Source organism: Balaenoptera physalus, assembly GCF_965194825.1.
Source record: "Balaenoptera physalus genome assembly, chromosome: 10".
Taxonomy (NCBI): Eukaryota; Metazoa; Chordata; class Mammalia; order Artiodactyla; family Balaenopteridae; genus Balaenoptera; species Balaenoptera physalus.
Window position 1 is genome coordinate 80,664,234 of NC_138889.1, and position 27,050 is coordinate 80,691,283.

The 27,050-nt window shown below is 35.7% G+C and overlaps 1 protein-coding gene across 1 annotated transcript in view; it reads left to right on the plus strand.

Moving 5' to 3' along the window:
- LUZP2 (leucine zipper protein 2) overlaps positions 1 to 27,050 on the plus strand; it is a 446,993-nt gene that overhangs the window by 190,777 nt on the left and 229,166 nt on the right. The window contains exons 2-4 of the mRNA XM_082476703.1: positions 12,257 to 12,374; positions 16,102 to 16,172; positions 22,221 to 22,302. Coding sequence (XP_082332829.1) covers positions 12,257 to 12,374; positions 16,102 to 16,172; positions 22,221 to 22,302 — 271 coding nt within the window. The remainder of the gene's footprint in view (positions 1 to 12,256; positions 12,375 to 16,101; positions 16,173 to 22,220; positions 22,303 to 27,050) is intronic.

Sequence of the window (27,050 nt, forward strand, 5' to 3'; positions counted from 1 at the left end):
GTTTATTGGCGGAGGACTCTACTAGGCATAGCGAGTGCAGTACAAAGGGAAAACACACTCTTACAGAACCACCTAAGTAACAGCCTTTCCTTGGTCTTCCACAGACCTTTTATCATATGAATGTGTTAAATATACCAGAAGGGGCTGTGATAGAGTATATTTATTCACATGTTTCTTATTTATTTTTTAATTTCCAGCTTCTAGCCCATTTTTAACAGAACGTACAGAAACATTGTACATACTTGAATAAGAGAGAACAGGAAGGGGAGTATAAAGAAGATGTGATTTAACGTTTAGTTAAGGCATCAGACAAATTGACTTTTTTCTCATAACAAATAATTACAAAACACTGAATCAGCAATAGAAGAAGTAGTCAAAATTCCTGAATGGTTGATTTATTGAAAAAACACACACACACATACACATATGGCCAATAGCACATGAGAAATCTCAACTACATGAGTAACCAGGAGTCCAGATTAAAGACGATATGCTGTTTTTTTGTGAATCACTTGCAATTCTTAAATCTATCTTCTCTCTCTCTCTCTCTGTAGTACATTGAATCTTGGCACTAAAAAGCTATATCAATGTCCTAAGCTCCAGAACTTGTGAATATGAATTTATTTGGAAGAAGACTCTTTACAGATTTAATTAGGTTAAGGATCTTGATATGAGTTCATCCTGGATTTGGTCCCTGTAAAAGAAAGATAGAGGGAGATTTGAGACTCAGACACAAAAGGAAGAAAATCAAGTGAAGATGGAACAGAGATTAGAGTCATGCAGCCCCAAACCAAGAAACCTGCATGTTGGAGCTTCTACAACTGGTCCTGCAGCCCAAGTATGTCATTAAGTACCAGTGCTATTTTTACATGTCGAATTACCCATCTCCAGCAAGCTACCCTCTCATCTATCTTTAGGAATGATGTGTCATGTTCCCAAAATTATTGTCACATCTCTAGAAGTAGGAAAAGGGAAGGGGAAGCAAAAGATTGCCAAGACTGTAAAATATTTCCTTTTTATCTCTATTTGTGATAGATAAGAAAAAAATTTCTGAAGACCCCAGAGACTTCTTCCTAGCTCTCATTGTCTAGATCTGTCACATGACATAGCTGTCCCTGTTGCAGTGGAGGCTGAGAAAGTATATATGTGGTGTTTGCAACCTCTAATGTGGGCAGGCTCTGCCAGTATGAGAAGGGAGAAGGAATTTATGTCGAGGCAAACAACTATGTCTAGCACATTCTAGAAGGATAAAAAAAGGAGTTTGTCTGGTTAGAATTAATCTAAATAATATTCTGGGAGAAGAGAATAACATATACAGAGACACAGTGTTATAAAAGAGTACAGAGTATTCAAGAAATGGAACAAAACATATTTTGACTGAAATATAGAGCATAAGGAAGGAAACTTTTGGGGAGATGAAGCTGAAGAGAGAGGTAAACATACTTTTGTCAAATGTGTCTACATTTTTATCATATGCCTGTTCATATTTAGTACAAAATTATGCCTTAAGTGATGAATAAAGGATTCTATTTCAAATTTCCTAGTAATCCTTAAGAATACTCTTTCTAGGTAGAATCCTCCTTTGCTGATGGGGTCCCACTAAATAATAGATATTGGGGGGCTTCCCTGGCAGTCCAGTGGTTGGGACTTCGCCTTCCAATGCAGGGGGTGTGGGTTTGATCCCTGGTTGGGAGCGTGGGATCCCACATACCTTGCGGCCAAAACACCAAAAAAAACATAAAACAGAAACAATATTGTAACAAATTCAATAAAGACTTTAAAAATGGTCCACATCAAAAAAATCTTAAAAAAATAGTAAATATTGGGTACAGCCGATTACTGACAAATAAGCATGCACACTGCCTTCCTTTGCACCTTCATTCTTTCTGCAAGTGTAGCCATACTTTTATCTGTGATCCTCAAAAGCAGTCAGAAGGGAGGAACTAGGTATTATTGGGAGAATTTAGTTCGGTGGTCTTTCCTTTTTCACCAGCAGTGATTATATGGAGAGATGCTCATGGATTAAATACCTGCTGTAGTGTTTGCCTCTCTCAGCCACTGGTTTATCAGATCCTTAGAACATGAAAAGTTTAAGTAAACATGAGCCAGGATTCAGTCCTACCTCTGGAAGTAGTAACAGAAATTCACTCCTCTGGCGAGAGGGTTTTCTTTGGCCCCAAGTTAACTATGATTATCATTCACTGGGATTGATCCATTTAACATTTTAATAGGCCTCTACCACTGTCTTCTAGAGTGAAAGAGAAAATCAGCGGGGTGGGATTTCTGAATCACTCTGAAGTCTTGACAGGAAAAAAAACTGATATAAATGAATGGTGGTGGTTTTATTATTCTAGAGATGCCTTTGGAGTTTTCCCTCTGCACAATCAGAGATATCATGCAAACCTTATGGCTTTTTTTCCCGTCTTGCTTTAGAGTCTGCACAATCAGAGATATCATGCAAGCCTTATAGCTTTTTTTCCCATCTTGCTTTAGAGTCTCTCTCTGACCAGATACAACTTGCACGATAGCAGGATCTGAAACCACTTAGCATATGAGGCTTGCAAAATCAATGCAATTCCTATCAGTCAGACACCAAGCAGAAGATTCATTTCCTGCATCAAACAGAATGCAAAGCCATGGATTCCTCTACTCCTAGTGAAGTTTCTGTATAGATACAAGAAGTTAATAAAAACCTAACGCATTGATCGTGTATTGACAGGGCTTTTTTCTCTGTGATTAACAGTCTCACATTCCATGCCAATGCTATAGAAAGCCCTTCTGACAACGTCTACTACTTTTAAAGTAGCCATCCTTTCTCTGGTATGGATTGTCTTAATCACAAAGGATTTCTACTACTTGAATTATCCATTAAGACTACAACCCGACCTCTCACTACCACTGAACTTAATAAATCTCTTTAGCATAAATTTATCACATATTATTGCGATTATGTGTTTTAGACTAAGAACTCCATTAAGACAATAACTATGTTTCAGACATTTCTGATTTTCAGACATAGCTCACAAACTTGTTAAAAAAAAAGCAAAAAACAAGAAAACACAGTAAGTGTGTTTTAATTAGCTTGAATGAAGAAGTAATGCTGATATTTATTGAGGGGGGCAGGCAGGGTCAACTAAAATGGCTCCATACCTTTCAAGAACAAGCTAGAATTCCAACTATACTTAAAAATCTAGTGATATATTTTTTTCTAACTGGCTAGTTAGATAGTTAACTTCTGTCACCATGGTCATTAAGCAGCGTCCATTACATTCAAGTGGGAGCAGCAGTAAGGGAAACCTTTCCTCTGTGTGACCATTTAAACAATCTGAGGGACTTCCCTGGTGACACAGTGATTAAGAATCTGCCTGCCAATGCAGGGGACACGTGTTCGAGCCCTGGTCTGGGAGATCCCACATGCTGCGGAGCAGCTAAGCCCGTGTGCCACAACTACTGAGCCTGTGCTCTAGAGCCCTCGAGCCGCAACTACTGAGCCCATGTGCCACAACTACTGAAGCCCACGCACCTAGAGCCCGTGCTCCACAGCAAGAGAAGCCACCGCAATGAGAAGCCCACGCACTGCAACGAAGGGTGGACCCCACTCGCCGCAACTATAGAAACCCCGCGCACAACAATGAACACCCAATGCAGCCAAAAATAAAATAAATTAAAAAAATAAAAATAAAAAAATAAATAAACAATCTAGGGCAAAATGGGACCAATATCTCTTCTCCTTGGATAAACTCTCCCTGCACATCACAAACTTCTAAACTCTCTGCAGAGATGAGCGTTTCTTTCTGATCCTACCACTGGTAAAATATTTTGTAAACTTTTTCCCCCTCTTCAGCTTAAGTCACCACTGACTCCAAGAATCACTTTATATCTGGAGACGATTTTGAAAAACAAAGTAACTAAAGATCCCAAATGACTCTCTACTTTTAGAGCAGGGGTTCTTTATAAGGAGACTATGGCTTATGAACAGAAGTCTGCAGTGGCACCAGAGTGTTCTTTTCCTACAAGGAGTTCATGTGCCTTTTGAAATTTTATGTAAAATTTTGTCAGTTTATAAGTGTGTGGAAATTTTTCTAGGGAGAGTTTTCATATTTTTGTAGGAATATCAAAGAGGCTGACAAACCCACAAAAGTTTAAGAAACACTGCTTGTGAGCTCTCACAGTGGAGATAAGCATTCAAATTCTAAAGTCAGGATGTAAGGCAAAGTTACTCTTAAATTTTCCTGAATATTCCATACAGATAATATACTTTTCTCAGTTAGTCCAATAGAAATATATATATTTTTCCTTTTTCTCACCATTGAAAAAGATTGCTGTTTCTTTGATGGAACATCTGATGCACTCAATGTCTTATATTTAGGACTGTGTTGTCATTGGGAAGGGAAGAGGTTGATTCTTTGAAAAAATCACATCCAGCATCGCATACATCATGAGAGACAATGCCTCTCATCTCACGCTTCTTTCAAGGCATATACTAACTAAATGACAGGCATAATTATTAGCACTATTGATTTCTCTCTCTCCCTATCTCTCTCCTATTTTAGAGAAGTTAATTGACTACTTTGGGGAAAATACAATTAAAATATCTTCCCAAGCCGGAAAACATCTCCACAAAGATAGAAGAGAAAGAAAACCATTTTATTATTGAATAAGCATGTGATGTGCATCACAGGCAATCTGCTAAAAGTTTGCAAAGAGAGCAAGAACTCTCATCTTATGTAGCTGAGTGGATACAACCTATTACATTTTCTCAGTATAAACAATAATTAGTTCTCAAATAAGAGGATTCAATAGTACTATTGGTCACACATTGCTCATCCTAAATTCACTTGGTAGTTGGGATATCCATCTGCATTACCTAATTGGCTTCATCCAAAGGAAAAATAAACTTATCACAACTCTATGACAGGAAGTAGTTTGTAACTTAAGGGAAGGTGCCTACTAAAGTTTGGTTCCTACTCTCTCACAGAAACTGGAAGATAGGGATGCTATCTTTCTTGATGATTATATTTCAAAGAAATAGTTCCCAGGTCAATTGAGAAGGACATTTTGGGGTCTTAAAGATGGCTAGTGGATTATTATAACTTTAATGAAGATTTACATATATTTCAAACAGATGGAGAAAGAACTTGAGTTTTCCAAAGTAAATGCTCTGAGAGGGAAGAAAAATGTCTTTTTCTTATTTCAACAGGAAAAATTAAGCCTATTTTAAATTTCCATTTGCCCTTACACTATAAAATTAATGGTATTTTCATAAATTTTTATCAATTTGTGAAATTTAAATTGATCTATTTATGTCACAGATGTGGAAACTGAGACCTAGAGAGTTACAGTGATTTTCTTGATGTTAGTGACAAAATCTGGAACTCAAATTTTGATTTTCAAATTTCATAACTAATGAATATGCTAAAACATGCATCATGACAGTGACATTTTTCTACTCTTTATATCTTTTTTGTATCTCCCATGTCTTTAATCTGGAAAGTATTGCTCTAGTAAGGAGTTTCTTTTGTAAGAATAGATATCAAAAGATTCATACAATGCCTACTTAGCTGTGAGCGATGGTTGTGAGGATGGAGCTATCAAAGTCATATGTCTTCTTTGGTGTGTTTATTTATAAAAATTCAGTGATTTTAAAAATTTCTTAATTAAAACCTTTGACTTGATTTTGTTATACACATGCATATACACATAATTTTATATAAAGGCAGCACAGTCTATTTTTTCCTTTTTCCTTTTTGCTTGCCTTTCATCTCCTAAATTCCCTCTATCTGCAACCCTCCTCTGCCTCTGTTAACCCATTCCATTTCAAATTTCTGATCTTAAACTATAATTTTATGTAGCCATACACAGGCACAAATATATTCACAGGGCATTATCATGGCTAGTGTTATATACAAATATATAAATGCATCATACTCTACATTCTTTCTTTTATTACTCAAAAGTGTTTCATGAAAACCCTTCCAAGTCATCTGGCATAGCTCTAATTGTTGTATAATTGAATCTTAAAATAATGTCATGTTGTCAGAGAAAACCCAGACTGGACACTAGTTAAGAGAGAAAAACAGATTTTTTTCAGGGATTATTGCAATTGGGGAAAAATAGATCTCAGTATAGAACAGTGCTCAATCCTGAATACAGCTTCGACAGGTAGGGATTTACAGCTATGGGAGTAAGTAGATGGTAAATTACTAAGAGGAAACATCAGGGGTAAGGGAGGATTCTGGCTAACCCAAGGCGACAGGATTCTTGCTGAAAGCAGGTCAAAGTTGTCAGATATCACCTGGGCAATAGCGGAGGATAAGGAACTTCATCTGATATCAAAGATGATGAGATATTGAGGGGGGTGGGTTCTGGCTAAACTGATTTAGCAAGATTCTTGCTACAACTGGCTGATGTAGGCCTGACAAGGATGGATGCCAAACTTCCTTAGCTGAGAAGAGGGCTCAGAGGAATCTGAGTGAAGTTTGGTCAGGAGAGCATCTTTGCCAGTGTATGTAACAGTTTATTCAGGTCTCATTTTATTTCCAAATATTTATCTATGATTAATGCTGCTTTAAATTTATGCTCTTAAGGGCTGGATAAATAGATTCCCAGCTGTAGGATTAGTGGGAGAAGAGCTGAATATTTTTAGTTTCAAGTAATCTTGCCAAAAGGCTTGTGATACTTCCATCTTTGACTATATTTGTATGAGAGACCCTCCTTTCCTAAAATGGATTTCTAGACTTCTGTACATAGGGACACAGAATGAATTCTGCCACACATCCGATGTGTGGCAGAATTCATTCTGTGTCCCTATGTACAGAAGTCACAGTGGGCTTGGGTTATTCTCTTAGTTTACATTGGCAGACCTTGAAAAAAAAGACTCTGCAAATACACTGGTTGTCACATTGAATGTTGGGTCTGATACAAAGAAAAGGAAAAGAATGGCTTCAGATAACACAGATGCCTCTTAGCAAAATAATCTGTGGCCTTTGAGCCAAGATTCAGAGGAATTCTACAGCTCTCTTGAATTTCTTGAAGGAAAGCATTGCAAATGTTTCCCAGGATATAATTCCCTGTGGTCGCCAATTTAATATCCTGACCAAGCCAAGTAAAAGTCACTCTTATTCAGTCTTTTTGACTATGAATAAATAAGAATCTACACTTTGGAATAGCTTTGACAGCTGTTGTGGGAGGAGGATAATTTAAATATTTCTTCTTTTTGATATATTTTTGAGTTGGAAATCTGACTATATATATTCCTAAATATATTTTCCTTAGTGTTTCACAAAGCAGTAAATTTCCTATAGAAAGCATTCAAAACTCCTGAACATGGCATTCAAGGGTTTTGATAATTTGAGTCTTACCAACTTTTTCAGGTTTTACCCAATAGCCCAGTAAGTACCCTATATGCAATTTAGACTATATTACTTGCTGATTTACAATTTATATGCACTCAGCACTTTCTCATTTGCATTGTCATCACTCATATTGTTCCCTCTGCTCAGAATATCTTTTCCATTTACTGCATTTAATAATCATATGCATCATTCAAACCCCAACACAAATATCTTTTCTTCCATGAAATTTTCCATGGTTGTTTAACCTGAAGTTGATCTCTCCTAATGACTTAGTCCTATCACATTTTGCCATATGTTATCCTCATTTCCATATGTGTTCTATTTTAGCTATATATTGCAAGCCACTGGACTAGGGATGATGTATTGCTAATGTTGATAATTTTTTCAAAGATTCCTACATGTAGAAGGAACCAAGAAAATATTTACTGGGTTCATTTATTATAATGAGACTACATAATGCAATATTTTGTCATCAAATATATCTAGAGTTGAAGACTACCTACATGATATACTATCCGTGTGACCTTGGAGAAATTACTCTGCGTCTCTTCTTGCTTGCTTGTAAAATGGATGTATAATGTCACTTACATTTCAGGATGATTATGAGAATTAATGATATGCGTGAAATATCTGCCACATGTCTGACATATACTTGTGCATAGTAAATATTAGATATTATTTTTTTAAGAATAAATACCATGAAACTACAGTTTTGGCCTCCATAATAAATGATTCTTTATGTATAGGCAGAAATGCTGCAGACAGTTTGAATGGAGGTTTATATTTCTGCAATTATTGCTGTTGTTCTTTTTTGGGGGAAAAGCAAAGTTTCTTGAGATCTCATAACACTAATCCAGAGCTTTGAATTTTATGAGGTTTAAATCTGGAGGTATTAAAAAAACTCTTGTAGGATTTTTTCATTTAAAACAAAAACTAAAAAACACTTAAAATGATGTTGAAACATTAAAAGACTACTCCATGGTAAGTGTCATTGATTTCATTGTATTTGCATTTGGAATAAACATCCAGAAATATTGGTTATGGCAGGTCATCAAAGGAATGAAAAGAATAAGGAAAAGTTCCAAATGATGGGGACAAGTCATAGGATATGAGAGCTAGTTTGTAGAGGTTTTCACTGGCCCAATCCAGGACAGTTTAAACATGAAATTAAATAATAATTTTTAGGAAAAAAAGGGAAGAGATACATGGTTCCAAGCACATCTTATTCTATAAAAGCTGTTGTACAATAACTCATTAAAAAATACTAACTCTAACAATTAATTATAAAATGAAGAAATGGACAGAGTAAATGACCAGCAAATTCAGAAAAGGAAGGAACTATATAGTTCTAGGAGGAGATTTCATGGAGGAAGTAAGATATGGCAATTTTTCTATCTAGATTGTCAAACAAAGAGTAGGTAAATGCACACCAGGCTGATGTAAGAATTCCATCAAAAGCTAGAAATGAGAATTCACTCAGCCAACCTACATTTATTAAGTACTTCACAATGTGCTAGCAAATAAAAACAATCTGGACTTAAGGAAATCATTTATTCAAAAAACTATTGCAGTAAGAATGCTCTAACCATTAAATCTTCACCTTAGAGTGAAGACAGAAAAGGCTTTCTTTTATAGACAGAAGTAACACAAGGCAAATAAATAGCAAATAAATCCAAATACTGAAAACTTATATATGCAACAGTGATGGAAGAAATCACACAGAATAAGTTCTGTGATGGGCACGGTGAACTTATCTATAAAGAACTCATAGCCAATCAGTATGTTCTTAACAGTATAATGGCAAAGACAGTGGACACTGGAGACTGACTGATACACTTCCTTGATATGTTCTTGGAAATTATTATTCCTATGACTCAATTCTTCAGTGGTAAAATAGAATTAATACTAGTGTTTATTAATACTAGTGCTTATCTCATAGAGTTGTTCTGAAGATTAGATGAGTGAATGAATATATGTAAGACCATCTTGCATATAATACATTGTCAATGCTTGTAATCTAACACTGTGATTTATTATAGTCACTTAAGATAATTTTAGAGATGTGTTTATTGTCACAAATACTCAGGAAAAAAAATCATGTCAGGAAGTAAGGTTGTATAATTAGAAGTAGATGACGATGTGCCTTGCTGTTCATTATTTGACTTTGCTAGTAAGTCTGAAAGGAAACCTGGGGCATTAATAACTATCTTATTACTGGCTGATTACTGTTCATCAGTGAAAATCTCAAGGCCAGGGAGAAATATTGAGGTTCTTGCAGTGGAACATTCCAGTTTCCTTCAAACAAGAGGAATGTGAAGAGTGTTAGAAACCTGCATTTAAAAAATGAGAAAAGGCAAAAAATTGTAATAGAAACCTATTGCAGATGGTGTGCATTTATTAATCATGACTAAGGCCATTGGTAGACCCAGTTACTTTATAATTCTGCAGAAAGACTGTAAATTCATCAAATTTCTCAGTCATAAATATTTTATACTTTTAAAAATGAATTATCTACTGTGGGTTCAAAGACTTACATAAGTTGCTGCAGCTAACACATAATCTGTGTGAGGTCGTGTAGCATTGCATTTTACAGACAAAGAAACTAAAGACGAGAGAATTTGAGCTATTTTCCTACAAATTTAATGTTGAACTTGTCAACCCAACTTTGACTAAAAAACTGTTCATACAATGGATTCTCTCTCAGTGAAGGGCTGTGTTTAACTGTTGCCTAAACCAGAGACATGGCAACATTAATAACTCACTCCTTCCCACTCTTTCCCTATAACACACACACACACATACAAAATAAAAAATTTTAATTGTACATTATTGATTCAGTTTTGTATGTTTTGCTGAAATCAAGCCAAGCTTCCCTGTCTCTACTGCTTCTAAACTAATTTAGGCCACCACAGTCTTTTCTGTGGCTTACTGCAGTGGTAACTTCCTTAACAGTCTCCTTTTCTCCAGATTTTTCCATCCTCCAGTGCATTTCCCAGTTTTTAGCCAGGGAAATCTTTCCAAAACATAAAACTGACCATGTCACTCCCTGCTTAAAACCCTTCAATTACTTCCCCTTGATTCCTTTTTTTTTTTTTCCTTTTTTTTTATAGATAAGTTCATTTGTGTCATAGTTTTTTAACTTTTTATTTTATATTGGAATATAGCCAATTAACAATGTTGTGATAGTTTCAGGCGCACAGCAAAGCAACTCAGCCAGACATATACATGTATCCATTCTCCCCCAAACTCCCCTCCCAGCCAGGCTGCCACATAACATTGAGCAGAGTTCCCTGTGCTATACAGTAGGCCCTTGTTGGTTATCCATTTTAAATACAGCAGTGTGTACATGTCGATTCCAAACTCCCTAACTATCCCTTCCCCCCACCCTTCCCCCCTGGTAACCATGAGTTCGTTCTCTAAGTCTGTGAGTCTGTTTCTGTTTTGTAAATAAGTTCGTTTGTATCATTTCTTTTTAGATTCCGTATATAAGGCATATCATACGATACCCCTCTTTCTCTGTCTGACTTACTTCACTCAGTATGACAATCTCTAGGTCCGTCCAAGTTGCTGCAAATGGCATTATTTCATTCTTTTTAATGGCTGAGTAATGTTCCATTGTATATATGTACCACATCTTCTTTATCCAGCCCTCTGTTGATGGACATTTAGGTTGCTTCCATGTCTTCCCCTTGTTTTCTTAACAATGCCCACACTCCTAACCATCATTTAAGAGTTTTGCATACTTTTGCTCATGCTCTCCACATCCCCATTTCAGCAGCAAATCTCTCTACCCCCATTTTCTACTCCAAACCTTCTGACATCTATGCACTTATTTTTTAATTCAGTAAGCTCATTTTCATTAGTATTAACACATGCTCTCCCCCTTTCATATAGCTAAATTCTATTTATCTTTCAAAATGCGTATATTTTATATTACTTTTACCAGGAATTCTTCTCTGGATTCGTGATTCTAATCTCTAATCACCTGTGTGTACCAGTTAATCATTTTTAACCTTTCCCTATCAGGTATAGTTCTATGCTGCACTGACAACTGTTTCCTTGTCTACATTCTTCCCCCACACATGCACACTTGCTATAATATATATAAATACACACACACACAAATATACACACTACTTGTTCATTCATTCCTTAAGTAGGATCTTAGGGTAGTAACTTAATTTTTCTGAGCTCAGTCTTTTATATCAGCAAAATTAGAATTACAATACCTGTCTTATTATCTTGCAAAGTCCATATGAGAAAAATGGAAAAAAAATGTACATATATATGTATGATCATGAGATAAGTCTTTCCTTCATTGTAATAGATAACAAGTCTGGTCAAATTTCACTGTAATTACTATAGTTATTGACTGATTTTTAGAGGTATTTTCTTTAATAGCAATAGAGATTTTGAAAGCGGTGCCTTTTCAGTGCACTTTATTCCCTACAAACCAAGGGCGCAGCAAAGCCCTTCCATTCTGCTCTGGTTCCACCCCCAAGTTTGTCCCTGTCTACATCTCTGATCTGCATTGGTTCAAATCAAATCTCTTGCTGTAAAACTTCAAGGACCTTAGAAAAAAGTATGTAATGTCATGGAAAATATCTATTTTCCAAGAGGTATCTGATAAACTATGTTATACATGCAAAAGGTGTGCAGTGTTGTTCTGGAAACTCTGTAGCCTGGATAGTCCTCAATGCAAAATGAAACATTTCTTTAAAAAACTGGTATTTCAATTTTCCCTTTTTAGATGAACTAATAAAAACAAAACATCCTAGTAATTAAGGTTTCAGTTTATCTAGATTTTGCTTAAAATGCAAGGGTCTGTGATTATGGCCAAAATGGCTAGAGCCAAGTGAAGGCATTTGGGGGGGCCCTCATGCCTTTTCTTTCTGTGTTAGACAGGACTATGAAGAGCTAGAAAAGCAGCTGAAGCAAGTCTTTAAGGAGCGAAGCACCATCCTCCGTCAGCTGACAAAAACATCAAGAGAACTGGATGGAATTAAAGTCAACCTTCAGGTGAGATGAAAACTAATTTTCTCAGCAGCAAAGGGTAAGGAGTCACCTGGTTTGTCTCAGTGGGTTAACATGCAAAGACTCCTGCATTTTTTACCAGTTTTGAATATATTTCTGGGCTTGAACATGGGAGTTATTATTTATTATTATATGAGCTTTGAAAAGAAATGTCATTTGAAATGCAGTCTGGGAATCTGTGGTTTGCAAATTCAGGAATGAGAAAACTGTGTGCTTGGCAAAGCCATCAATTTCTCACAGTTTCTAAGATCAGTTTGACCCCTGTGTTTTTTGTATTACAAAATGATGAAAAGCAGTTATGGCTAAGAGTTATAAATGAATATAGAAATGATCTCTTGAAGAGAACTTTAAATTCCACAAAGGATAGTTCTGAAAATTCTTTAATAAACCTCATTACTAAAATGGGTAAATGCCTTACAAAGGAAAGTGTCATCTGTGAAAATGTATTAGCACTCAGTGAAATCTAAATCAAAAACCAAAGATAAGATCTATATCTGATAAGAAAAGTTTCTGAAATATCTGAGAATATATTTTAATATTTTCCTTTAACATTGTATTTATTGAATACATACTGTATACTAAAAGCTTTGCATGTATTATAGGATTTAATTCTCATAATGTATCAGTGAGAGTAGGCACTATAAATGTGATTTTTCTTGTTACACATGAGGAATCATGCTTGAATGTCACAAAGGAAACCAGAGTTTAAATGCAGGCAGTCTGACTCCAGAGCCAGTCTGTTAGTTATGGCACTGAACCAAGTTTCTGAACCTTGTGTAATCACCATTGTTCTTAGCTTTTTAGTCCCATGATGATGGTTATGGTGTCAGTAACCACTACAGTTTATTGAATGTGGTCTCTTGTGTTTGGTCCTCTTTCTCCAATTTTTAATTAATTTTCACATGATAATTATGCTATGATTATTATTAGCCTCATTTTACAGGTGAGAAAACAGAGTTAGAAAAGGGCTCGGAATCTAAGAGCACAGAGAAAGTTAGGAGGTGGATCTGGTATTTTGAACCCAACACCCAAGCTCTTGTTCCAGAAGTTGTATTGCATCTTGAGAACATGAAAATAGCAGAAAAATTACTCACACTCCACTAGGATACAGTGACAGGTAGCAAGATGGTAACAGTGCAGGAATAACAGTTCTATGGTAGAAGTTTGCACAGAGCATTAGGGACGCACTGACTAGGATGAAAATGGGTGCATATTGATTTCCACATAGGAAGTTGAGGCCAGAACGCCTCCTTTTCATTAAGTAGAAATTCACAAGTTTTATGAGACTTCAAAGAATATTTAAGACACCTGCACCTTCTTAGAGGCATGAAACACCTGGCACGTTGAGAATTTTTTAAGCTTATGGTGAAATAAATGCCCACGAGTGGTCAGTACTTCCAGCCAGGACACTCAATATCTCTATACTAGCAGCCTAAGTTAAGTCAACCTAAGTGTCCATCGACAGATGAATGGATAAAGAAGATGTGGCACATATATACAATGGAATATTACTCAGCCATAACAAGAAACGAAATTGAGTTATTTGTAGTGAAGTGGATGAACCTAGAGACTGTCATACAGAGTGAAGTAAGTCAGAAAGAGAAAAACAAATACCGTAAATACCGTATGCTAACACATATATATGGAATCTAAAAAAAAAAAGACATCGAATTACAGTCTAGGAAATTACTTGCAATAAATGTAGTTTTGTGGAGTTACTTTGTGAAAGGGTAATACATCTATCACCAAAAGTAATTGCAATCTTTTAAAATGCCTTTTATTTATTTTGTGACAGCCATTGTGCAAGGTGTTTTTTTTTTAATTTTTATCTTATTAAATCCCCTCAACAAGCTTTTCACAAAATAAGATAATATTTTACTCATTGTACGGTGAGGAAACAAAATTCAAAGAGGCCACAGGAATCTCCCAAAGTCATACATCTAATAAATGTTGATTCCAGGTTTCAAACTCATAGTAAGTAAATAAATATATTGCCCATTGTACACATTTTTTTCATATTTTTTTCCAGTGAGCCTTCATAAAGACATGAGCTTTGAAAGCCTTGTTCATCTCTGTAACCATAGCACCTGGATGGCATCACAATATAGATCCATAAATAAACATTGTATTAATTAAGTAGTAGGTATATTACTCTTTGGTATCCTTAAAGTCATCAAAATTATTTTCCAAGACGTATACCCCACTTCTCTGGACATTGCTGGGGAAATAATAATCAAATACTCATGAGCTCTTCTAATTGGATACATTTTTCAGACCCTCATCTGCATACCTACCCTTTTCACATTTTCATTTCTTCATTTCATGTTTTGTTTTGTTTTTAATTTCTTGAGGATAGTGCCATGCCCTTTTAATCTTGGTTTCCTTCAGAATGCCTGGAGTGTAGCAGATGGTAAAATGAATAAGCATATTTTTATTAAACTTTTCACCAAGTGCTTTCACACATCTATTATCCCCTTTGAGTTTTCCAGTAACTGTCTAATGTAGGCTCTTCAAAATTCTCATCCCTGTTTATCAGATAAGGAAGTCAAAGGGCAGATTTTGTGACCTGTCCCAGGTCGTATGGCCATGATGCACTTTGAACTGTAAATCCCATGATTGGTGATTTTCTCCCCAACCTGCTTTTTTGTGTTTTATGTCAAGCTACTCTTTTCAAATAAACAGAACACCTTTTATTGGCTGCTTCCTAATAATGATATCAATCAGTCATTTTAGGGAAAAGGGTTCTCTTGTGATGTTCACCCCACCACATCCACATCAGAATGCTTAACTTACTACATGAAAATTATTTCTAGCATTAGGCTGAAAAATTGGTGAAGGCAGACACTATGGCTTTGTTGTTAAATAAATATTAAGTAAGCAACATGTTTGCCATTCTTGTTATTGTCAGTTCCTTACCTGTCATAGCTGTTCTTTTAACAAACAATATTATTGCCTCTGTTTCAAATTTTAATATCAAAAAGGATAGGTTACCCTGTTAAATAATTTACTAAGTATAAATAAGAAAGTTTTCAGGGAAGGATTAATGGGTCAGATTCTCTAATGAGAAAAGCTCAGTGGGCTTTTCTCTTTTAATTCACAGTCTGTCAATGCTGAATTTGCCAGAGTAAATAAACAGTAATGACTGAGGTGGTATTTTTTTTTTCTTTAATACACTATCTATACAGAACAGTTACAATTTTAAATGGCCCTAGTTTTTCTATGCATTCTAATGCGTTACTCATAAATAATAGACAAGACCAAAGAGGTGCATGCCATTTGACTGCTTTCATCCTGATGTATTATTACTTAGCTTATTTAGGGAGGCCTTTTATGTCTCCTTGTGTTTGTAGAAACTATGCCAGAACCAGCTTAACATGCCTGCAGAGAACATAGTAAAACTTCAAATGAAGAGCAGAAGATATGTTTTATATTCACTTATAAAGAGACCTAGGTATTTGGAGTGTACTTTCTCCTCCACTGAACCTCTAAAGGCTGAATCTCAGTTCATTCCCTTTCACTCACTGTGTAGCACTTGCACCACTTGGTGTCATAAATTGTGCATCCTGAGAGCCATGGGGACCATCATGGCCTCGTTTGCACATTCTTATTTCAGGGCCTAAGTGCAGCCACACCTTGTGCCATAAACACAAAAGTAAAGTAAGCTTCAATTTATCACCTGAATAAGACTTCCTTTTCCCACTTTTCTTATCAGAATTTGAAAAACGATGAGAAATCTGCCAAAACTGATGTTCAGAAGCTTCTGGAAATAGGTCAGAAACAAAGGTAAGGCTGTGTTTTCCTTTTATTTGCTTAGTTCTTTTTCTCCATAGCCAAACTCCATTCAGACTTCACAAGAATAAGTTTATTCTAAATGCATTCATTTCTTTATATTCTTACTTACACTTTAATGTACAAGAATCTTGTTCAAATGCAGATCGTTATAACATAAGTGTAGGATGGCGCTTGAGATTCTGCATTTCTAACACGTTCCCTGGTGATGGGTGATCCCAATACTGATGCTGCTTGTCTGCAGATCTCCATTCAACTGTTAAGGATCTGGAGTACTTTCCTTTATTGTCCCACTAAGATGGGCCCACATAAGTCTGCCCATCAATAGGTCCAATAACAATGACATCAGTGGGCCGTTTCTTGGTTTTTTTTTTTTTTCTTTTTCAGATTCTGTGATCTGAAGTTTATAACCTGTAGAGGATTTTGGCCATTTTTAATAGTATCAAAACTTGATCGTGGCGATAGTGGTGGGGGGTGGTAAGAAATGGGGTAAACAATGCAGTATAATTGGAACAGTTTTATTATTGTTGCCATGTTTATTTTGGAAGGAAGTGAACTATGAGCTAGATTTCTATGCAGTATTAAAAAAACTATATGACTTGAAATTGCTTCTCAAGAAAAAAAAAAAGCCAAGGTATTTTAAGGTAGAAACAAGCCAGCATTTGTTATTTGTTATGCATTTACTAGAGGCTCTACTAGATGCATTATATATTTTTATCTTGTTTCAACAGCACAAGTATAGATTAAATATTATTGTCCCCATTCAGTAAATGGGAAATTGTTGCTCAAAATGCTTAAGTGAATTGATGAGAGTTGTGTTAATTGGAATTTGCTCTGCTGTGTCTTACCCATAGCCATACCCTTTCAAGATAGTTTACTGATCCAAAGCAAAAAGCTGTTTAAAAAGTTGACAGATGCTACACTATGTAGTCCCTTCTCACCATCTTCTGTCTTCTCCACTGTCCTTACCTCTTGACCCAGAAACCTCATGGCATTGAAGCGATGACATGTTAAAAATCAAATCAAGCATCTTATATTGACTCTTGTTATTATTTAAATGGAATCATTATTTACTGAACATGAAATTCTCTCCAAAGTCCAATATTAAAAAGATGTCATATAAAATATGGGTCTGAGCATGTTTCCAAAATTACATGATTTTAAATTATTTTACTGGTTTGAAATAATCCGCTTTTTAAAACACCTGTGCTCAATATCACACAAGTATTTGTGATTCACTGAGTTAGTGGAGAATTATAAACAACATTTTCAATAGAAATAGCTAGTCAAAATGCTGCCAAGCCTAAGCTCGTACTGCTCCCTGCACAACAGGCCAATAATCAAGAGATGAGTTCTTGAGGCAAGAAATAGTGACTTTATTCAGAAAGCCATAAAAACCGAGAAGATCATGGGCTTCTGCCCCAAAGAACCATCTTGCCTGAGTTAGAATTCAGGCTCCTTTTATACTAAAATGGCAGCCTCCGGAGGGGATGTGTTAATTTCTTCTTCCCTGCAGTCACTCACAGGTAGACCTGGTCAGGATGTTTCCTGTGAGCTAAACAAAGGTATTTTAGCTTAATGCTCATTACCTGGGATGCAGGGTTCCCAGAGATGGACCATTATGTATAATTTAAGCTTATAGGCAACATCCCGTTAGTGATCAACTTGTAATAGAATACAAAAGATTCTTCCCTATTACAAAAACAGACCAAGAGTCACTGAAAATTATCACTTTTTGTAGAGTCTTCCATGTTGGGAAAAGATAATAAAAACATAAAAATAGAAATGACTTCTGCATAATGCATGTGCAGTACCAGTGAGAGGGTTGCAGTGACTGAAAAAGACAGATTGAGGCAGGAAAGATCAGAAAATAAAGCTGTTGTGCATAGACTGGGACCACTCTTAAAGGTTAGCTCAGAGTGGACTTCTGCATAAGCAACAGAAAACCCATTCATGTAGCTCTGTAAAAGAACGATATAATTAAAGAATTATATTAGGGGAATTATTCTGACAACATTGTTCAAGGCAGGAAGAAAGAGACATAGACCAGGCTGAGGAAAGGTCCCCTAGAGAAGAGACAGAGAGATCTCATCAGTGAGGACCATGGAGTGAAAGAGCAACGAAATCAGCCTTTCCTTTTTGCAGGAGAGACACAGATGAAGAGACAGGCTTATGCATGATGTGAATAAGGAAAAACCTATTCCTTTAGCTTACTGATATTTTCTTAAATTATCTATGGTTGTTTCTACATGACACACAAAATATCCAGGCAAATGAGGAAAAACATGGTTAGAGTTATTAAGAATTTCAGGCCATCATCTATACATTTGGCATGGTATACAGATAGCCAGATGATGGACCAAGTTTTTCAATGAATGTGTTAAATGGAGCATATATTTTGGTATTGTGATTTCAAAGTTTAATCCAAAATTATAAAATTTGTTAAAATGCATAACTTGTATAATGTACACAAAGTCAGCATGGAAAATTCAATAAATCCTAACAATAGGTGATTTCTCAAAAGTATAATACATTTGATATATTAGTTTTTGCTGTTTAGTTAGAAAGAGTTATAAAAATCATGGCTATCTGAATGTGAAGGAGGCTATGTATCTCATTTCCAAAATAAAAGAGATTAATAAACAGTAAAAGAGAAAAAAATTATCTCAGACTATAAAAAGTATTAACTGATGGCAAATTTAGAAGTATTATCAGAGCCTGAAAGACTAAAATGTATTGCAGATGCCATTTGGCTATACACCCAGTTCTCAGTAACTCCATGTCCTCGGGGATCCTTGCCACCTGGCCCTTACCTGGTGAAGTGGTCCCTAGAAGTCATGCTGCTTTTATGTGTCTCTGACATCACTGGCTACAGTTAATTACCTCATAGGTGTCTACCAAAACAAAACTGAATCAGTTAGAATTTCCTTCTTGGAATTGTAACCAACAGGCAACTGATAAAGTCCCTCTGTGTAGCTGTACTAGATTGTAAGTAAGTAAACGCAGAGGATATGGCATGGTCGTAAACAACCAGGTAATGAGAGCAGCATGTCTTTCTGCCAGAGAGGTACAGAGAAAGGAATGTGTATATGTGTGTTTGTGTGTGTAGTGTATGTGTGTGTGTACACATGCACGCATACTCTTACATGAGAAGGAGAAAGTTGCATTGACTCTTGATTGTTACATTTCAGAAATATTTAGACAACTTAGGTAATATTCATAGAAGAGTCCTCCGGTTGATGGAAAGACTTTTAAGCCATACTGTGTGAGGAGTGAGAGTATGTAACCAAAATATAGAGACCCTGGGAGATAGGAGAGTACCCTGAAGTTTCTGAAAAGCTGTCTTGAAAATAAAAAGGAGTAAAACATTTTACTCTCTACGGTGGATGGTGGGTGGAGATTTTGAGAAGGCAGTTTTGGACTCTGTGTACTAATGGATTTTAGTATATCGAGTTCTCTGTAAAGGAAAAGAATGCCTGAGATAGTGGCAAGGTTTCTGTCTGTGATGTTATGACAGTACAATCTGGTAACCAGATGAAAAGAATACCTTCCTGTAGGGTGAGGTATTTTTATATTTATAATTGGGGATGGAAGATGTGTGAAACAGCTGCCTTTTAAAATCCCTTGTAACCGTGAAATTCTATGCTAAAATGTACTCAACATCCGAGAAACCCTATCACAGTGTCGCTGGAGCCAACAGTTCTTTAGAATTCAAGCTTCAGTTCAGTGCCAAATAGGGCCCAAGAGTAGCTCTACATATTTTGTGCAAATCCCATTTGGTGGAGGGGGGTGGTCGGAGTAGAACTGAGCAAGTTGTGGGACAGGAGTTTGGGGCCACCTAAAGCATGGGAGCAGTGAGAATGTGCAGAAATAAGTCTGAAAAAGGAGATGGAGAGATTCAGAAGTTTCAGAAGTCCTGCTTTGCCATTCTCTGTCTGATAGCTTTCCTCGCCATGAAAATGAAAAGAATTCTCTACCTTCTCCAGCTTTTAACAGCTTTTGCAACTTATTTTTTTCTTATTCCCTATTGTCTATAGATGTCAGTATGTGGGCATTTTTGAATATATATATATACATATATAAACACTTATTTTAATTTTTATAAAATATATGAATTTTATCATTTAATTTTAAAATATATGTATCACTTTAAAATAAAAATGAGAATTTTAAAATCCAGAAATAACGAATAAGTATTACAAGATTTTATTATAACTTTTTTCTAGTTGGAAATATAATAGTCCTATTGCATTTTTATTCAGTACTTGTTGAAGATTTGAGTGTTAGGAATAGAATGTAGATCCTTCCTTCTTTCTTTCTCTCTGTCTGTCTCCCTCAATAAGGGTAGTATAATGACTCTCTAGAATTTGAGCACATAGGCTGCAGAACACAATTACACCACCTCTTTATGTATCAGTTTTCCATTTTATGGAGTGCCTGGTATACTGTAAGCCTACAATATATGTAAATATTACTATTATTTTGTATTCTATTATGCCACACATGCTCTTTGTGGAAAATATCAGGAGAAGTAATGGAAGTCTACATGTGAAACAATTCTGATAAATAAAACCTGTTTGAGACCGTAATGGAAGCTGAGAATTAAAATCCACTTTAAGCAAAAGCATGTTAAAGCTTTACCCAAACAAGCATAAATCATCTAAAAACCAAAGTGACTGTAATTATTGTATAACTTGTTCCTGTTATACGTTGCCTTGATAAACAAGATCCAGATTGATTCCAGTGATCGTACAGACTCTCATGGATATTCCTAAAATTGAAACTGGGACCTAATAGTTTCTAGAGTAAGAAATCTGGAGGCATCATTAAGTCCTTCTGGATGAAAGAGCAGCTTGTGGTTGTGCAGGATGTGGTGGTCAAAGCATGAACACAGAGACCTCAAGTGGTGCCAGTGGTTGTGATAATGGTCTCGTGTATTAAGTGATTATTTTCCAGGCATTTGCTAAGCATTTTGCCTATATTACATCTTCTAAACCTCACTATAAACCTATGAGGTAGTTCTATTATTGTGCCCATTTATAGGTGAAAAAAAAAATGAGTCTAAGAATGTGCTTTCCTATCCCATAGTCTCTTTATTGTGGTTACACACCAAGAAAATATTTTTGTTCCAGAAGTTGTCTTTTGGCTCTAGTCTGGGAATTTTAGTTTGTGTGCTGCTAAGACTAGAAAAGGTTTCTGTTTGGTTGTTGCTGTTGCTTTGAAGGAGTTTATTCCTCTAGCCGTTCTTAACACACACCTACACACACACTCACTCATATACTGTTATTGGCTATCTGAACTTTTTGAAGTGATAGCTTAGGTGATAAAATGAAGGCACAGAAATATAATAAAATTTGTCATAATTGAGAAAATCCTAAACCCTTGAGGGGAATTCATATTTATGAAAATATTTATATTTTTAATGTGAGACAGGGTCCATATGTCCTACTGAACTTGAGACACAATATGTATATATGTGCAGACATGTATTTTTTATTATCCCCAATAAATGAGGCAGCTTTCGCATTAAAAATAAGTCTTTTTTCTCTTTGTTTTTACAAAAAGTCTCAGACCTTATACAGGATGTCTAAAACACAATGCTTTAGAATTAGTTAATGTAGAGCATCCAAGGGAATGATAATTTTATCCCATCAGCAAGTCTATGGTAACTTTTTTTTCTAAACAGCATGTTCACACCCTGGCATGCTGTCACTAAAATTAGCTTTCTAACTCTAATTATTATATCGATTTGATTTAACACATTATGCAGCTCACAGATGATTCACACAGTAGCATTCTTATACGACACAATAGCAAGGCAATTTCCCTTAAATACAGCTTGCTTTTAGTGCTTGCATGGGAGAGAAGACTCTTTATTACCAGAGTCCTGAGATACATCTTGTACGTTTAACCGTGGCTCTATATATTCTAGTTATGTTTCCTAAATGTATATATACAGCAAAACCTCTTTTCATCATGTAAATAGGAAATAAGAGATTTATATCATGTCTCTCTTTTGCTCTCTATTTTCTACTAAACAAGAGAACAAATGAAGTCTCTCCAGGAGGCCCTGGAAAATCAGCTTAAAGAGACAACTGAGAAAGCAGAAAAACAGCAGGCTACTGTAAGTGTTTCTTTTCTGCGTCCTTTGCTTTGGGGCTGGAAAATTGTTAAATTTTCCCTAAAATCATTATGGAACAAATACACCTGTGACAAATATAAATGAAAGTACAATGAAAAAAACACAATCAACAAGATTACAAAAATACTTAGCAGCAATAATTCCAAAAAAATATTTTCATTGTATTTGATTCTTAGGGGTCTTCTGATTCCCAACCCTTATTTATGGATGAAAAACTCAGGGCAAGAGTGTTGGTGTCGGGCCCCCTATCAGTGGCTCTTGAATTTTGGGGTGTGACCTTGAACTAAGTTAAGCTATACAGATCTCTAAGCCATACCCAACATCCACTGAATAGACATCTCCCAAGGGTGGAGCCACACCATCTGCCTACTTAATCAACTACACAGGTGATTCTGAGACACCCCAAAGTTTAAGAATCAAACTTCTCTCCAGGTTTTCTCTCTCAAAATGATGTTCTATTGACCCTCACGTTTCAATTCTTATAACTAATATTCACCATGGGCAGGAGAGATGGTGCTCTGGATAGCAGTGCTAAAAACTAGATTTCTACCTCATTCCCCACATGCACTTATGTACCATTTATGGAGATTGAACCTTTGATCTTGTTCGAGGACCTGAATCTATTTGAAAATATAGTATATTAATAGAAAATTTGAGGTATAGTAAGACCAATAGATCAGGAAACAACTACCTTTGGAAAGATAGTTTATTTCTCACAGTTCCCAAGAGGGGGGCATGCCACATGACCGGGGACCACGCAGGGAAGCACCAGGTCAGGCACAAGGCAAAGGAAGGTGGGGAAACTGTGAACAAGAGCCTTTACTGTGGTTTCTGTGGGAAGGAATGGGCTAGGCAGGGTAAGCAGGCCTAGGATTGGCCCATTTGAATGACTTCAGCAGGCTCTGGGGCACAGGGACTATTTGTCTCGTACCCGGCCCTGGGGTGATTAAAGCAGGTGGATAGTCGCCTGAAGTGTGAGAACCCAGTACAAGGGGTGGCTGGAGTTCTAGGCTCTGTATTGGTTAGTGTGTATTTGAAAAGCATACCACCAGGAAGAGTGGGTGGGGAAGGAGCAGCGATGAGGAAGGCAGGAGGTCAAGATAGGATGACTCAAGCATATTATTGGGTTGTCCATAACAAGGCTAGTCTGCGTATATATGCAAGGTAGATGTTAAAGCATCAAGTTTACAGAAGCTAGAAACAGGACTAATACAAGGTCTCCATCCAGGTTGATTACCTGGGATCCCAGCCCCTTTAAGAATTGTCAAATACAGTATGCTAACACATATATACGGAATCTAAGAAATAAGAAAAAAAAAAAAAAAAAAGGCCATGAAGAACCTAGTGGCAAGACGGGAATAAAGACGCAGATCTACTAGAGAATGGACTTGAGGATATGGGGAGGGGGTGGGGTGAGATGTGACAGGGTAAGAGAGTGTCATGGACATATATACACTACCAAATGTAAAATAGATAACTAGTGGGAAGCAGCCGCATAGCACAGGGAGATCAGCTCTGTGCTTTGTGACCACCTAGAGGGGCGGGATGGGGAGGGTGGGAGGGAGGGAGATGCAAGAGGGAAGAGAAATGGGAACATATTGTATATGTATCTGGATTAGGGTATAAAGTTTTGCTTCTGAAACTTAGCCCTGTCTGTCATCTGTGGTATCTGCTTCTTAGAGACAGTCTTTGTTATAATGACTGTTGATTCTCCTGCGTGCAGGATTATTTCTTGTTAATAAATTCACTGTTATCTGTCCAGCCCACCTGTAAGGATTAGCATCTTTGTTCTTCTCTGTTATGCCATGGCAACACTCACTGCTAACCTACAAGGTGTCCTAGTGTCTGGCTCTTTGGACAGCGGGTGTTACATAAAAGAACAGACATATTTTTAGCACTATCATGTTGATTCCTCTCCTCAAAATCTGACCCAGCGTAAGGAGCAACCGTAATTGCAATCCCGTTTCTTTCTTGACCTATCACATTTAATCTCAACTTCTTCATAGCCTAGTCACAAATAATGACAGTTAGAACAGAATAGAAGTATTAACACATACTGTTTTCTCAGATTCTCACAATAAAACTGCACACTACTGTTATTGTTGTTTTTTTTTTTTCTGAAAATGAATAACTCTTGCTTGTATTTATACAGCTAGCATTTGGAGAAGCCAAGGTATGAACCTGTGCTTATTCCAATATGTTATGCACACTGTGTCTAACATCCCAAAAGAAGAAAGCTCTAACATTTGAAAGAGCTCAACAAAAGTTAGAAGAGTCAAGTATGGCAAAAGTGGGGACAAAGGATGCATAGTTGGGAAGAAGAAGGAGACAGGACTGGCCGAGTCAGCTTTATCCTCACCTCAGAATCCTTGTAGTGCTTTTCTTAAAGTTCAGCATTGAATCTTGAGGGAGGATTTTCCTCTCCCACCCCAATATACTCTACTAAACAAGAAACACCCTATATGTATTCATAACCTAACATGTGCTACAGAATAAGAATATTCTGGGTTTAAATTCCTAGTGGACCATCTACTATCTATAAATTTGAGTAAGCTCTTTAACTTCTGCAAGTTTCCTTATTTGAAGAATTTGGGGAATAATTAAAAGTAAAATAACATACATAATTTCCCTAAAATTATATCTGGCATATAGTAGATAGTAGAATCTAAACTAAATTTGATCTACTCAATAGAAAGAAAAAAATAAAATAATAAAATAAATAAATTATCCAATTGAAAGAAAAATGTAGGCAAAAGAATTACTGTTGGCAAAAGTTTCAATGTATTAGAAATAACAATAATTTAAATGGGTTAATTTTAATAATAATTTTTAAAAGACACAGAATAACTACAATTAAGAAATTAGGACAATATATACAAATGTGCTAATTTTAACAACTGAGAAGACCACATACTTAAAATAAGCAATACAGGAAAATATATACAAAACAACATAAAAGAAGTAAATGATTGACAGCAATATTAATGCTGGCAAATAAAATTTAAAGCACAAATATAATGTAAGAGAAAGCATTATATGCTAGCAAAGAAAAATAAATAAATAAAATGAGGTGGTTATAGTTATAACCATCATAAACATAAATGTACTTAACAAATCAGCTTCCATATCTATCAGTCTATAAGTGAAGGGAGAAATATGCAAATACAAAGATCTTAAAAATACAACTGGTATTAATAAATATTAGATATATAGAGAAATCTCTAAAAAAGTGACTATATTCTTTTTAAGCACATGCAGAACATCTATAGAAATTTTATAGAAATATAATATGTATAATACAAAAAGTTATATATGTTCAAAAATATGACTAGCATATACACTATGTTATTCAATCCTTTTGTTATAAAATTTAAAATAAATTTTTATAAATGGTTAAACAATTCTTTATGTTTGGAAAATATATAACACATTTTCTAATAACCCTTCGGTTAATAAGAAATAATAAAAGAAATAAAGAAATACTTAATAATAGTGAAGACACTACATGCCAATATAATAATTGAGGTGAATTGATAGCTTTAAATGCATTTTTCCAGAAAAATAAAAGATTAGCAACATAAATTCAAGAAGTTATTTAAAAAGCAAAACATCAGTGCAATAAAGAGAGTATTATAAAGACTAGTGAAGACAATAATAAAATAGAAAACAAAAAAAGGTAAATTTAAGTTCTTTGAAAAGACTATGATAAAAGACTTTAAGATATGAGAAAGATTATGAATAGAAAGACAGACTCAGGGGCTTCCCTGGTGGCTCAGTGGTTGAGAATCTGCCTGCCAATGCAGGGGACACGGGTTCGAGCCCCGTTCTGGGAGGATCCCACATGCCGCGGAGCTGCTGGGCCCGTGAGCCACAATTACTGAGCCTGCGCGTCTGGAGCCTGTGCTCCGCAATAAGAGAGGCCGCGATAGTGAGAGGCCCGCGCACCGCGATGAAGAGTGGCCCCCACTTGCCGCAACTAGAGAAAGCCCTCGCACAGAAACGAAGACCCAACACAGCCATAAATAAAAATAAAATAAAATAAAAATAAAATAAAAAAAAAAAAAGAAAGACAGACTCAAATTTTAAATTGTTGAATTAAAAAAAGAGCTAAGAGTCATAATTGTAATAGGGATTCAAACAAATAAGGTATTATGAGCAACAGTTCCCTAATGCATTTAAAAATGTACATGTAAATTTCTAGATAAATAAATATAAAATACTAAAATTTCTGCAAGAAGAAATTCAGCACTTGAATAGCTGAACACAGTAGGAATTTTATTATGCTAAAAGACCCCCTTTCCCAAGTATTTCAAAGGCAGAAGGTTTTCATGGTGACTTCTACTAATTTTTAAAGATCAGTTAACTTCAAATATAGGCAAATATTTTCTGGAAAATAGAAAAAATTTGAAAACTTTCATCTCATTTTACAAACTTCATCAGTTATGATTCCAAAATCAATTAATCGCTATATGTGTAAACTAATAGCTATTTTTCTACTAATGAATGTACATGTAAAAGGTCTATAAGAACAAATTCAAGACTATATTAACAAAATATATCATCATGATCAATAAATGTAAATACCTGCAGAAATAAATAATACCTATCTTTTGGAGGGAATGTGTTTATGTTTTGAATTGAATGATATTTTCTAAGTCAAAGTCCAGAAAGAGATGACAGAAAGCTTAATAAATATGGGAATAACATATATTTAGTAAAAGCATGATTTT